Below are 13,404 nucleotides of genomic sequence, written 5' to 3'. Positions count from 1 at the left end.
GCTTGTGGGCTATTGCTTTGCGGAATCTCCCTGCTCACTCGTTTCTGTGGATTCAGCTGCTTTTGATGTCTCGGGTTGTGCAGGTGAACCTGAATCCCCACGTTAGGTACCTGATCTTGAAACTGTCAGAAGAAGACTTACAATACGCGAGTATAGCATGGAACTGTAAGTGTATTTCCAGTGGGCATAGTTGTCTACACCATGGTTGATTAAAGCTCATTTGTACAAGAGCGCTGAGTTATTCCCAAGTAATGCCTTTTGATTTGTTGATTGTTCTGTAATGCTTTTCCAGATTGTTTTTTTTTTGCTTTGCACTGAGGTACAACTTGGCCTTTCAAATACCATGCAAGTGGGAAAACAGGTGTGCACACAACGCCGACAACTTGCTGCGTTTTCATGCAGTATCGTACTGTCTGACTTCTCATCTCATTGGAAAGGAACAGTTGTCCCCCAGATGTTGTATGTGGCTCTTGCGTTGAGTCTGTTGTGCGGGGGCTTGTGTTGCTGTGGGAATCGGGATTAGAATGTGTCTTTTTTTCTGTATGTTTTCTATTATGAAGTGGGACGTAGGAGTGATGCTTTTTGATTCCCTTTGTTGGTTTGAGTTTAGACCTTGTTGGAGACCGGGGGTTACCTCACCACTCATGTACGCCACACAAGGTGCAACAGACCAGCCAGAAAATGCAGTGAGCCTAAACTTGCCTGAAGAACACCCCCAGAGTCTTGTCTGCGTTCTCCAGCTCTGTCCTGGCATGTTTCAAGCTGCCAAAATAATTACCCGTCACAAGTTTATGCTGGCAGACTTATTTCTGTTGATTGTTTTTGGTGCTTTACCACCCTTGCTGTATTCTCTGGGGATATACAACTGTGCTGGATGGAAATTATTGTCATCAATGTAATGACCTTTTGGTTATTCTCTTTGGTAGCACATTCACTCTGCGTTCCTGCTCAACAGGCTGTGTGCTGTGTAGCTCCTCCATGCCAAAACTATTTCAGTTCAAAGCACATCTTATCCCTCTCACCTGTTATATACCTGGTCCTGGACTTGGTGTACTTTGTATTAGTGTGATCATATGTTAAAACCTAATCTGTAGTGTGATGAAAGCAAATGTCATAATATTTTAGCTAAGCCATGATATTTTAACTAAGGAAACTTTTTTAAATAAATTAACATTTACAGACGCCGAGCGTGTTAAGTGGAATATGTTGTTTTTATTGCAACAGAGAAAATTGTTTTAATGAGAAGCTAATTAATTAATGCTAATTAGACCCAGAAAATGCAACATTGCTTGATTTGAAGTATTCGTTAATAACCCAAAGTATTCAGCAGAGGGGGTCAGTCTGAAATATGCAAAATTTCTCAGTAAGATTTATGTTTTGAGTGACTAATGACAGGGTTATATCTCTGTGGATGCAGGCCAATGACTCATATAATTCTGTTAGAAAAGAAGATTGAGCTCTTCTGAATTGCTGTAAAAGTCTTTTAAGATGAGTCCTTTTACTTTATCTGGGTTGTTATAGTTGTGTATGGTGCACTTGTCCAGTATAATTGTTGCTGTCAACAACAATGTATCAGTCTGCCATACAGCTGCTCTGATATCTGGACAGTAGTGCTGTTACTTTGAGACAATCTTCTGTCCTTCCACAGATTATTCATAGCAGGGTAAAAACTGTGGCACATAAACTACAAGACGCATATGTAAATATCTTACTGGTGTAATTGTCACATTACAAAAAAAAATCGCAATCTCCGATTTCCTACACAGTCTACAATGTGCAGACATGGTGTGTTTGGATGTTGCCTTTTTGTGTTGTGACATCCAGACACTTGACTCAGGGGGGGCTGAGGAATGAGAGGTGTCCTCATAGACCATCATAATTGCGGGGTTCCCACCCAGTCCAAATCAAGAGAGGCAGTGTAGGAATGTGGGGGTGTATTTGACCCATCTTTCTCATCTAATTGCGCACAAACTGACCCCAAAATCTCAGCCAGATGCATTTTTAGTATTCAACTGCAACATCTTATTTGGGCAGTTTGTTTCGGACGTTTCTGTAAGAAAAGGCGCCTCCTATCTTCCGCCCTGGGCGCCTGCAGTCTCTCATAGAGCTGAGCTGTCCGCCGGTAGATGTCCTGGGAGCGACAGGCGGTGATGTGATGAGCCGGACAGCTTCAGTACAGTGAGGACCGGCGCCTCCTAATCCCGGATCAGACCTGCACATCTACCCGGTGAGCTGAGTTACTGTCGCCTTCTGCTCCTTACTTCAGAGCTACTCAACCTGCAGCCCTTCCAGGCGACTCCATTACAGACTTTTGTTCCAGCCAGCTACTTAATTCTTTAATTGAACATTACGGGATCAATATAGCTCTCAAAGGTGCATCGAAGTACTGCAATTGGAAAGATAGTAGCTTACTCTCTAGTGACTTACGATTGCGAGTAATTATTTTTCAGTTTAGTTACATTAGTACAAAAAAACTATAAACAACTGGTACAGTGGCAAAATTCGCGAGAACTGCTTTTTACGCATTCTCGTCTGCTCAGTTGCGGCTGAGAAACTTAATTTGATGCGGTTTTCCTGAATGGTTCCGCCGCCCGTGGTAACCAGGAGCAACAACTACGGTATGCTAAAGCCAGCCCCTACCAGATTAACAATGATGCATGCCGTCGCCCGAGGCTATTTTCAGCAGCGAGTAGGCTGGACTCCGGATGCCCGATAAGGACTCGAGTTCCTTATTTGGTCGCCCGGGGACAGAGCAGCAGGCAGCCCTGCGGGTCGTGTTGCTCTGACACTAGAGTTGTCACCGAGCTGAATTCCGCCATGTGGCGGAGCGGGTGGGTGTTGCCAGCGCTATCTACTCACACAGCCGGGGTAGCGGCGAGTCCAGGGTGTGAATGTCGGGCGCCTCCGCTTGTCGATACCAGCCCTCGTATCCGTCTGAAGCTGTCGAGCTGCTTTTCAAGTCATCGTTTAGACACGCTGCACCTTTAGTGATGTGTCAACGTTTGTAAAACACCATGCCGTTTTAAAACGCGGAGCCGATTGGAATCTTGAAAAACATTACAGCTGTTAAGGGAAAAGTAGTGCTTTTAAATGTCACTGTTTTGTAAATGCGCAGTTAATGATTTTTGCCGTTCACATTGCGATCTAAATGTAGGCTGTTGCGTTTTATGGCCGTATTAACGCCTTTCACCTGCTGCTATTTCTTGGCTGAAAAAATCCTTAAATGCTGCGATGATTTAAACGTTTTTTTGCATGTAGCCCGTAAATACATTACTTTTGTGTAGTCTTGTTTTGATACATCATTCTAGACCTTCCGCAACACTCATGAATGTTGTTTCAGGGGCATTTGAACATTTGCTTTGGCGCTTAAAAAAAAGAAGAAAATGACCAAGTAGAAAAGGCAGCCAAAAATCTTTTAATAAAAACATCAATTTAGACTTTATTCCCAACGGTTTAATCCCAGAAACTCAGCGCACTCCCACACACGGGCAACAGGGGGCGCCTCTCCAGGACATTACCTGCCACCGCAGCTGGTCCAGTCCGTCTGGAGCGCTCAGGACTTCAGCTCCAAGTGCTCGCTCCCCTACAGATAGCCGAAGCCGTTTTCTTTTCTGTGCACTCAATCCCAATTCAAGAGCCTCTCAATTATGGAAATTAGACGGGTCCCTCGCTATCCCCCGACCCTTTGACAGTAAATCAGAACTGTTATTCACAAGGGCATTGCGAGACTACGTTCAGGAGCGCCGGAGTGTTGCACCTCCCCAAAGCGTTTTACCACCATCCCCTCCCCTCCTGCAGAGAAAGCGTTCAGAAGTCAGTGTTAATATCAGAAAATTCCTTTTATTGGCATCTTACAATATAAAGTCGTTTTGTTTTTACAATAACTGCTTTGTGAGCGTATTTTACAAAATGGAGTTAAAAGGTAAACGGTAACTTGGAATCGGAACTGTAAAAAAAAAAGTTCAGACTCGCAGTTCAACAACGAGAATCGCTGCTCTTATCCGAGATTAGGACATTCCAAACAACACTTGCAGCACGAAAAGCTATAAAACGCACCTCCCAATTCTTAATCGCAGCTCCAAGATTAGCGTCGCCAACAGAGGACGCCAGCAAGCTTTTAAAAGTACTTTCTTTAAGGAACAGTGAAGAACAGCACGATCATACGAGGAGTCACGGCAAAACTGTTAACGCTCCGGACGCCACTAACACCATCAATGTCTCTATAGCGCAACACGAAGAATACTCTAGAAAAGGAGTCGGAGAAAGTCCGCATAAAACGATATATTTACTATATATAAAAAGATTTTGTTAAAAATCGAGTCTATTTACAGGCAGCTGCTGTGTTTAGCGAGTCTTTTTTTTTTTTACTTCTTCCTCGCAGCTTTCTTGGGGGCTGACTTCGCCTTAGGTTTCGCCGTCTTCATTTTCTTGGGTCTGCTCGCTTTGGCCGGTTTGGAAACTTTCGGTTTCTTCGCCTTCTCCTGCTTCTTGGGTTTGGGAGCCGGCTTCTTCTTCTCCGGCGCCTTCTTGGCTTTCTTCTCCACCGCCTTGGGCTTCTTGGCCTTGACCGGAGACTTGGTCACTTTCTTGGGCTTGGCCACCTTCTTGGGCTTGGCCGCCTTGGTCGCCTTCTTCTTGGGCTTCTCGGCGGGCTTGGGCGCCTTCTTGGACTCGTCCGCCTTGGCCAGCTTGAAGGAGCCCGACGCCCCGACACCCTTGGTGTGTCTCAGGACGCCGGTGGCGACCAGTCTCTTGAGGGACAGCTTGATCTGGGAGTCCGCGTTGTCCCCGACCTTGTAGTGGCTCTTGATGTACTTCTGGATAGACTGCCTGGAAGCGCCGCCGCGACTCTTCTCGGCGTGGACCGCCGCCTCGATCATGTCCGAGTACTTGGGGTGCGTGGACGCCTTCTTGGGCCCTTTCGCCTTCTTCGTCTTCTGCGCTGGCGCCGCTGCAGCCGTCTCTGCCATGACTGGAGTCTTTCAGATCAGTTAATTTCTCTCTAGAGACGACGACCCCCAAAAAAAAAAGTCTTCAAGGGAGGTGTTTTTTTTTCCTCCACTCCCAAGAGCGACGGTATGGGCCAGGCGTTTAACAAAAAAAACACACAACGGGACTTGTCACGAACTGTCCCCCTCTTTTTCTTATTAGATGGGAAATTGTCCTTTTTTACGAGCGCGGAGCAGTGCGTCTCGTCTAGCCGAGCAAGTTCCGCCGCTTTTTCTCCCCCCTTGGCGCGTCGAATTGTACTAATTTCGCGAAGCAAGACGATTCAGGTGGTTTCTGTTTCAGGAGGAGGAGTAGTAGTAGTAGTAGCTGGAATGGGACACCAAGCGTCTCCCACTCTATAGCGTGCGGATGTGTCTCATTCTCCCAGCTGCTCCTGTGACTTTATCAAGCCTCCAAGCGGACGTGATTGAGAACACCAACTGCCAGCAGCTGATCTAGCAGGCTCTGTGAAACTCTCACACTCCGGTTTGTGTTTCTTTCCCCTCGAACTCTTGGGAATTTTCCAAAGTCCGGACGCGCAGGGGTCCGGACGCCCGCGCACCACGAAAGTGGACACCCTGGGCTTCACGGACATACCGGGGTCGAGGCACAACTCCGCGACGGAGCAACTTTTATTCCCTGAAAACCATCTCGAAGCGTAGCGCGCCGAGCACTATTTTGCAGAATTCCTGCAAATTCGACCCGAATAGACGGAACCGAGCACGCAAAACCCCGAGGCACTGGCAAATTGAATCATTGCTCTATTGATTAAAACTGGGTTGACGGGGGAAAGACGTTGTTATCGTTTTTAATGCACCGATATAGTTTCCTAACTAACACAGCCCCGCCATTGACTTTGAGTGACGTGGTTGAGATTATTTATTGTTAAACCTACTATAAATTAAAACACAAAGAAATAAAAGTCGATACGAAAACACACGTTATATCGGTACATCTTCGACCGTTTTAGTTGTTTGTCGCCTGTGCTGTTCTAGTTACTTAAAGGCTAAACTTGTAATTTGTACAGGCGCCGGCTATGCACTGGTCTGTGCTTCATCGTTGTTAGGAAAGTTGCCAACAGCTCTTAAAATCTGATTTTGTGATTAACTCAACACATTTAGGGTTGAATGTTATTCTCCTAGAAACCTGTCTCTCTTTGATTTACGGACTTGTGTTGTTCGTTGCATTTTTTATTTTTGTGTACAGGTCACTTAACAAGCGCGTACTTAAAGACAGCACGAGCTTGCATTCTTTTGTTCACTAACTTGTGGACAGAGGAGCGACTGTAAATTTAATTCCAAGGCTGCACGGTCCACCTGAGCCTTCCCCCCTTGTCTTCGAGGTTAGCTGATAGCGTGATCGAATCGTATTTTAGTTTTTGCAAGGGGTGGGTAACATCAAAGTTTGTTTTTAATTCAAATGTAAAGAGCTGATACAGTTTTCTCAGTAAACGCCATCTTGGATCCCTTCATCCTGATAGTATTATTATTGATTTTTCACTTTATTTTCATATTTCTTTCCCCTCTGCCCGTGTCCTTTATATCTGATGCATACTGATACGCGTTTCTTTGGAGGGGTGGGGTGTTGGTGCTGTTTTGGCATCACCGGAGTTGGAACTTTATGAGGTATTTAAACCGTCATTGACTTTGCGCCTCCTTTAGCCGTGCAAACAGGTTTATGGCACAGTCATATTTTGTTCTGGAAAATCCACATGTTTAAAAATTTGTTTTCGAAAGCGACAGTATTCAATATATAATAATAATAAAAACAACATAATTTTGTATATGAGCGCAAGATGACCCTTTTAACGAATGTTGAATTTAGCATCAACTGATAAACGTGTAACGGTTCACATTTCTTAATATATTGTCCGAAATGTTTTGATGTGAGTGTTTAGTTATCGTGCTTTGACACACTTTTTCCCCCACTTATGACTCCTAGCTAAGACAATAATAACTTTTTGAAACATCATGATTTTTTTAATAACCTGGTTTTGTCCTCTACTGTTTCAGATGTTAAATTCAAAAGCTTAGACGTACATTAACAGGAGGAAAGCGTCAGTGCCCGCGATCCGACAGACGGCGGTCCACTCTTGCGGAGAGCGGACAGTTAGCTCTGGCTTGGTGCTGAAAACAGCACCTCGCTCACCCCCTCCGCATCCGCACAGACACCCCTACCTCCGCCCGCCGACAGGGGGACTGCGACGACAGATGCCCCGACCTGGCACAAAGCACAGCCCGTCCTCTATTCCAGCACTGTATTTAGAAATGGCGACCTTTTTGTTGTTTTGGTGAAGAATTGAAGTAATAAATATATATATAGAGAGAGTCTATTTTAGATAAGAAGGCGCTCGCCACTAACACAGAAATACACATATACGTCAGCTAGCACCCAGAAATGTTATATGATTTAAAAATGTACACGATGAGGTTCGCTTCCTTTGATAGAGCTTCATGTCGTTTAGGAATGATAATTCTGGTGCAGTGTGTTGTTGTTTTTAGGGTCACGTCCTGTTCTTTATGAAATTTGTCATTGCAGGCAGGACAAAGACCCGATTTTACGGACGTCCTTTCAGAAATAAAATGAATTTATAATATTAATATAAAAAATAGCTACGAGTCATACGTGCCTGTACTGTGACTTGTGAAGTATCCTCTACCAGTAGTTGTGTTGGAGTAATGTCACGCTGTTTGTTTATATTCAAAATGTCGACGGATATCGCTTTTAATGTAATTTTTTCTTAAGTAATACGAATGATTAAATATGGGAGACCCTCACAAAGGTTTGAAAAAAATCACATGCTTACGTCTCAATACTTCTCATGCTAAATGTTTGCGTTCTGGTCAATGTGTTCAATAAGAGTAGAGTCAAACAATGGAATTGGAATGTGATTAATTGTTAGTTACACAGTGCCGGCCTGGCGACAAGTTTACTGTTGGTGTTCCTTCTAATTAACTAGCGTTCTACACTGGGGAAAAGAAATTCTTTTTGTGGGGTATAGGCAGAAATGCTGTTGAAGCCATCGTCATCCTTTCTGTGAAAGTAGTCTTCTGCTTCTACGTGCAGGAGATAGGCCTGCTGTTTCTTTCAGGGTTTTGGTATTGTCCAGTTTTTCCTTTCTGTCTCTGGTTGAGCTCTTTCAGAGAAAACCTTCATCCCAACCAGTCTTTACCAGTATCTCTGCAAGGAATATTCAGTATCTACAATTTCGACTTCGGCTGACAGCTCGTTCCCACACTGGTGTGGAGCACACAGATATGGACGACAGTATTCTCTTATTTTAGTCTAGCAGGTTTCAGACAGGTCCCGAATGTGTCAAGATGGCAGTCCTGACGCTGGTGCTTTTCAAAGAGGGCAGCTGTGATGTTTCTGTTGTCATACAGAGCTCACAGCACAGGTTCAAGAAGAGGTGTATCAGCGTGTCACTGCATTTACTCGTTTGGAGTAGGAACAAGGAGAGAAGAGTGAATGTATGGGAATTCTGAGTGCGTGCTCAATGTATGATCCCATTTTGAAAAACTCAATTCACCATTATATAGGGAAAGAAAACATTGAGCTGCTTTTTACAGAGTAGCAGTAAGTGCATAGACAAGCAGTTTTTAATCAGTGTGTCTTAAGAAAGAGTAACTTACATAAGAAACTTTAGGACACATGCAGAAGTACTGTTTCGGTTGTCCTTGTGAAAGGGAGCAGCTTCTTTTGGGATTTTCTGAAGATTGTTGGCTGTCTTTGTAGGAAAGAGTAGCCACATTAGACAATACCGACAGCTCTTGAAGTGCCCGAAATCATTCATGATGATTGCTTACACTTATATAGCGCTTTCCTGGACACTCCACTCAAAGCTCTTTACAGGTAATGGGGTCTCCCCTCCACCACCACCAGTGTGCAGCCCCACCTGGATGATGGGACAGCAGCCACAGTGCACCAGTACACTCCCCACACACCAGCTCTCAGTGGGGAGGAGAACAGAGTGATTAAGGTAATTCATAGATGGGGATTATTTGGAGGCCATGATTGGGAAGGGCCAATGGGAAATTTGGCCAGGACACTGGGTTACACCCCTCCTCTTTTTGAGAAACGCCCTGGGATTTTTAATGACCACAGAGAATCAGGACCTCGGTTTTACGTCTCTTCTGAAGGACAGTACCTTTTTACAGTATAGTGTCCCCGTCATTATACTGGGGCATTAGGACCCACACAGACCTCAAGGTGAGCGCCCCCTGCTGGCCCCACTAACACCTCTTCCAGCAGCAGCCTTAGTTTTTCCCAGGAGGTCTCCCATCCAGGTACTGACCAGGCTCACACCTGCTGAGCTTCAGTGGGGCTGAAAGTTGTGAGTTGCAGGGTGACATGGCTGCTGGCTGCAAAATATGGGTTCCTCATGCACCCATGCTTTTCTTATGAGATGACTGCTTAATTACGTCCAGGTCTTTTATACCCGCGCAAAAAAGTGGCAGTGGAAGGTGGTGCAGTGGTTGGCATTGCAGCCTCGCAGAACCGGGGCCCTGGGTTCAATTCCGGACCTGGGGTGCTGTCTGTGTGGAGTTTGCATGTTCTCCCCATGTTCACAAGGGTTTCCTCCTAGTGCTCTGATTTCCTTCCATAATCCAAAGACATACTGGCAGGTTCATGGACGTCTGGGGACATTGGCCCTGGTGTGTCTGTGTGTGCCCTGTGAAGGACTGTCCAGGGTGTACCCTGTCTTGCGCCTACTGGGTGTTGGGATAGATCACGCGGTTAGAAAATGGTTGGATGTATGAAAATGGTAATAACTGCTTGCATTTGGCCCTTTCTTATGCTAAACCTCGCTCTGCGAGGGACGGGTCTGGATCTGGGGGCAAGTTTGTACTGGGTTCTATCACAGAAACCACAGACGTACAGATGAGCATTACGATCCCGTCCGAGACATTGTAGAGTAATATCGAGGGTGTTTTCAGTACATCTTGGACTCAATTTAAATTTCCGATTGCAAGAGCATTCGGATTCGGGCTGGGGTTCCCGTTAAATTGACATTTTCATTAGGATTACAGTACAGTGCCGATCAAGAGTCAACTCTGCAGGTTTGTGCTACGCTGAAGACGTGGGTCCGTGGGGTAGACGTGAGGTTCCTGCTGTTGTTCATCTTGGGGACGAAGTCTAATTAGGGCGGGAGAAGGGGCAGGTTTAGAGCACTCATTAGCATTTGGCAAGCATTCAAGCTGGTGTTTAAAGTGCGGGTGCATGTGGCTGGTGTGCCTTTTTGTTTTACCCTAAACCGAGCTGTGTAGTTGGAAAGTAAGGACTAAACTATTCAGTTCAGTTCAAATTCAGAAGATTGTCCCCAAGATGTTTCTGTATCGCTCTCTGGCTTAGTACTGCGGTTCACTCAGCTTGGGTAAGGGGTAGGAGGACAGGACTGCAAGGTCCATTATACACCTGAAATTACAGGATGAAACCAGGCCGAGGAACTAGTATCCAGATGGAGAAAACTGTGAAAATCCGTACTTGAGCAATAACACAAATGCAAAAATGCAAATTCCTAAAGTCCCGGTAGACTGTAAACTGAAGCTCCTTACAGAGCTGTAAAACATCTGAAAGCCAAAAAGATAAAAGACGCTGAGCTGTTAAGATTTAGGCAGAAATTGAGAAGCGCATCAAATATACAAGGAAATACTCAAAGGCAGATATTCTGTGATAAATTTATAGGAAGTTATTCAGCATTTTCTGAACTAATTCTCTTTATCATGCACATCCACAGAAGTTGTCCGCTCCAATGGGCCTTTATTTATTTCATGAGTTCCTGCGTTCTGGCCTTTTCAGCTGTTTCGTCTGTGCTAAACTCTTGTTGTAGGGATGTGTTGTGTGCCAAGTTGTACATGCATGATTTTTTTAACTGAATGTTGCTACAGGATAGAAATCAAAATATAGAACATATTATGTACATAAAGTTGACTTTTATTTCTTAAATCAGCATTTAATTTGCAATGGTTTGGCGAGCTGGGTACCCCGCTTATGTTGTTTTCATATTGTCAGTCACAGTGGCCTGTTTGTAATTTTTGAAGAAACTCCTGAGGTTCTGGGCTTCTGCCAGAACAGTGAGCTTAGGCTTGATAGATTTCAGCTGTTTCCCAGAGCCTTTTATTTCCAGAAGCATGGCCATGTGGCACCACTGTTCTCAGAAGGACGGGACAGGCGTTGCCGTTTTAAAGCCTCCTGTGTGGTTCTCTCCTGAAGCTGCAGGATATCTCAGCTCATATCAAGCCCTGCAAAAAAACACCCGGGGAAAAGGAACTATAAACAAAACGTTGGAATACATTTTAAAATCCGCGTGAGTTTCACTGGTTTCTAGAAAGAAAGAAAAAAATGTTGTAACTTTGCCAAATTGCTGCTTGTGAAAAGCTCTTGTGTGAGGCCGCTTCACTGATCACGTTTGGGGGGGGGGGGGGGGGGGAAAGTGAAGTGAGATCGCAGAGGGGCACCGTACTATATAAAGCGATCGTCGACAGAGTGCCCCGCAGGAGGACGAGCTAAAACTCCACCTGCAATTGCAGAGGATTTTTTAAAGAAAACCTGGTAGGGTGACAAGGCACTGAAGAGCCCAGAGAAATATAACTTTCCTCGTTCCAACCCAGCCAGTGTCCGAGACCCAATTATTAGAAAACGTTGTTCCTCAGCTTACTACAGATTGCCTTAGCGCGGGATATGGGGACGAGGAGCGATTTCTGTCCCGCTTATGTCTTAAACTGGCAAGATGATGCGTATCTCCTCATTGCTTGCAGTCTTCTCATGTTTGCGCTCTGAAGTGTTGCCAGGGAACTTGTGTTTTTGGCTTCCAAGGTGATTGGCTTACAGCGGAGCTGCTCATAAACAAACATGACATGGGATTTTTTTGTATCTACAGGGATGCGTGGATTCTTTGTGGAAACATGTAGAGGAGCTCAGGATTACTTTATCTTTGCAGAATCCTCGAACAGTATTACTTAACTCACATAGTACAGGTTAATATTATAACGGTATTGCAGTCAGGGTCTCTGCGTGTGTCATGATCAGGGAACAAGTGGTTAATGATATGGACCTTAAGAACAAACCTGATTTCTGATCCAATGAACTGAGCAAGGCAACACACAAAAGTCATCAACATACTGTGCCTTCAGACGCTGAGGACTGTATCTTGAAATGAGAGAAAGGAATTAACCTTTGAACAGTGGGGGGGGGGGGGGGCTAAAAGTGTTTCTGCAGTACTTAGGTCCCATTTAAGTTATTTAGAAAAAAGGCCCTGTGCTCCTACATTTGTAATTATTAAGTTAGCTTCCAAGTGAATTGTGACTAATTGCGTCATGACAAATTGCTGTTTCCTGAGTTCCTTCCCACCTTTGTCCGAACTAAAACTGTCTCCTCTGTGACACACAGCCTTAGGCACTGACTTCTGAACCACAGAGTGCTACAATTTCTGCTGGTTTGCATTCCGTGACATCTGGGTTCAACACAGAGCTTCAATTGATACGCAGAGGGTATTGAACTTAAGATACCTTTATTTGGCTGTCTTATAGAACATAGTGCTTCAATGAGTGTCTGCTGTATGTTTTAACAGCTGGGCAACAAAAGTTTTTTTTTTTTAGCTGATGCCTTTAGCTGGGGTAACTATCAATCAATTAACAGTTCAATTAATGGTTCAGAAACACATGTCTTTAATTGTAGAAATGTAAAAATACTGCAAGATACTTGGCATACATTGTCCTAATTACTACATTACAATTTAGAACTTCAGTAATTATGCTGTAGTGATGTTTGAGTTCTAATGCATTAAAGAATAACTGTCTGTATAGGCACTAGGGATCATCTATGTGCGTGGCATTTTCATACTTTGCCTGACTGAAGACAACATCAGTCTACAAGATATTTCAATCCACGATCAGAACAAATGGTCACGTTGTGAAAATAATGTCAGAAGATGCCCCCCAAAATGGCTTTCACCACCTTGATTGAAAAGGTCCTGCAGTTTAACTTGTCTGTTTAATGATGGTGACATTTGGACGTGTCTTCTGTATGAAAATGCTTCTAGAAGAAATAAGACCTCATTAAATGAATGTCCCTGATTTGCACAGGTTGTTTTTTTTTAAGGTAAACGTCCTCTTGGGCGTCAGTTATATCTAAGGGTGCTGCTCAAAGCAGGTCCACATTAATCCCAAGACCTTAGAGAAGTAGGGGAAAAGTATTTTGTGCAATGCTTTACCAACTAAAAAAAGTACTTAATTCCAGTGTGGATGGTTTTTCAGATCCACTACAAAAATAATTATAGGGTTCTGACATCTAAAATAATTTACACATTATACTATATCATTATTACATCTGTTTAATTTTAAAGGATTTGCTTTTGCTCTTGGTCCATAGAATTTTTTTAAAAAAAAATACTGGTGTTCTTGCAAATGATATTTG

The 13,404-nt window shown here is 44.1% G+C and overlaps 1 protein-coding gene across 1 annotated transcript; it reads right to left on the bottom strand.

Moving 5' to 3' along the window:
* Nucleotides 1-3,820: 3,820 nt before the first annotated feature.
* On the bottom strand, nt 3,821-5,400 carry h1-0 (H1.0 linker histone). The gene has a single exon (XM_088936282.1). It carries the CDS (start codon nt 4,968-4,970, stop codon nt 4,365-4,367), a length of 606 nt encoding a protein of 201 aa, XP_088792408.1. The 5' UTR covers nt 4,971-5,400; the 3' UTR covers nt 3,821-4,364.
* Nucleotides 5,401-13,404: the final 8,004 nt, after the last annotated feature.

Source organism: Atractosteus spatula, chromosome 18, assembly GCF_055471065.1.
Source record: "Atractosteus spatula isolate fAtrSpa1 chromosome 18, fAtrSpa1.hap1, whole genome shotgun sequence".
In the NCBI taxonomy this organism is placed as follows: Eukaryota; Metazoa; Chordata; class Actinopteri; order Semionotiformes; family Lepisosteidae; genus Atractosteus; species Atractosteus spatula.
This window is presented reverse-complemented; position numbering and strand designations above follow the sequence as displayed.

Coding starts and splice junctions, on each gene's coding strand:
- h1-0 (XM_088936282.1), bottom strand. CDS start 4,970: ATGGCAGAGACGGCTGCAGCGGCGCCAGCGCAGAAGACGAAGAAGGCG.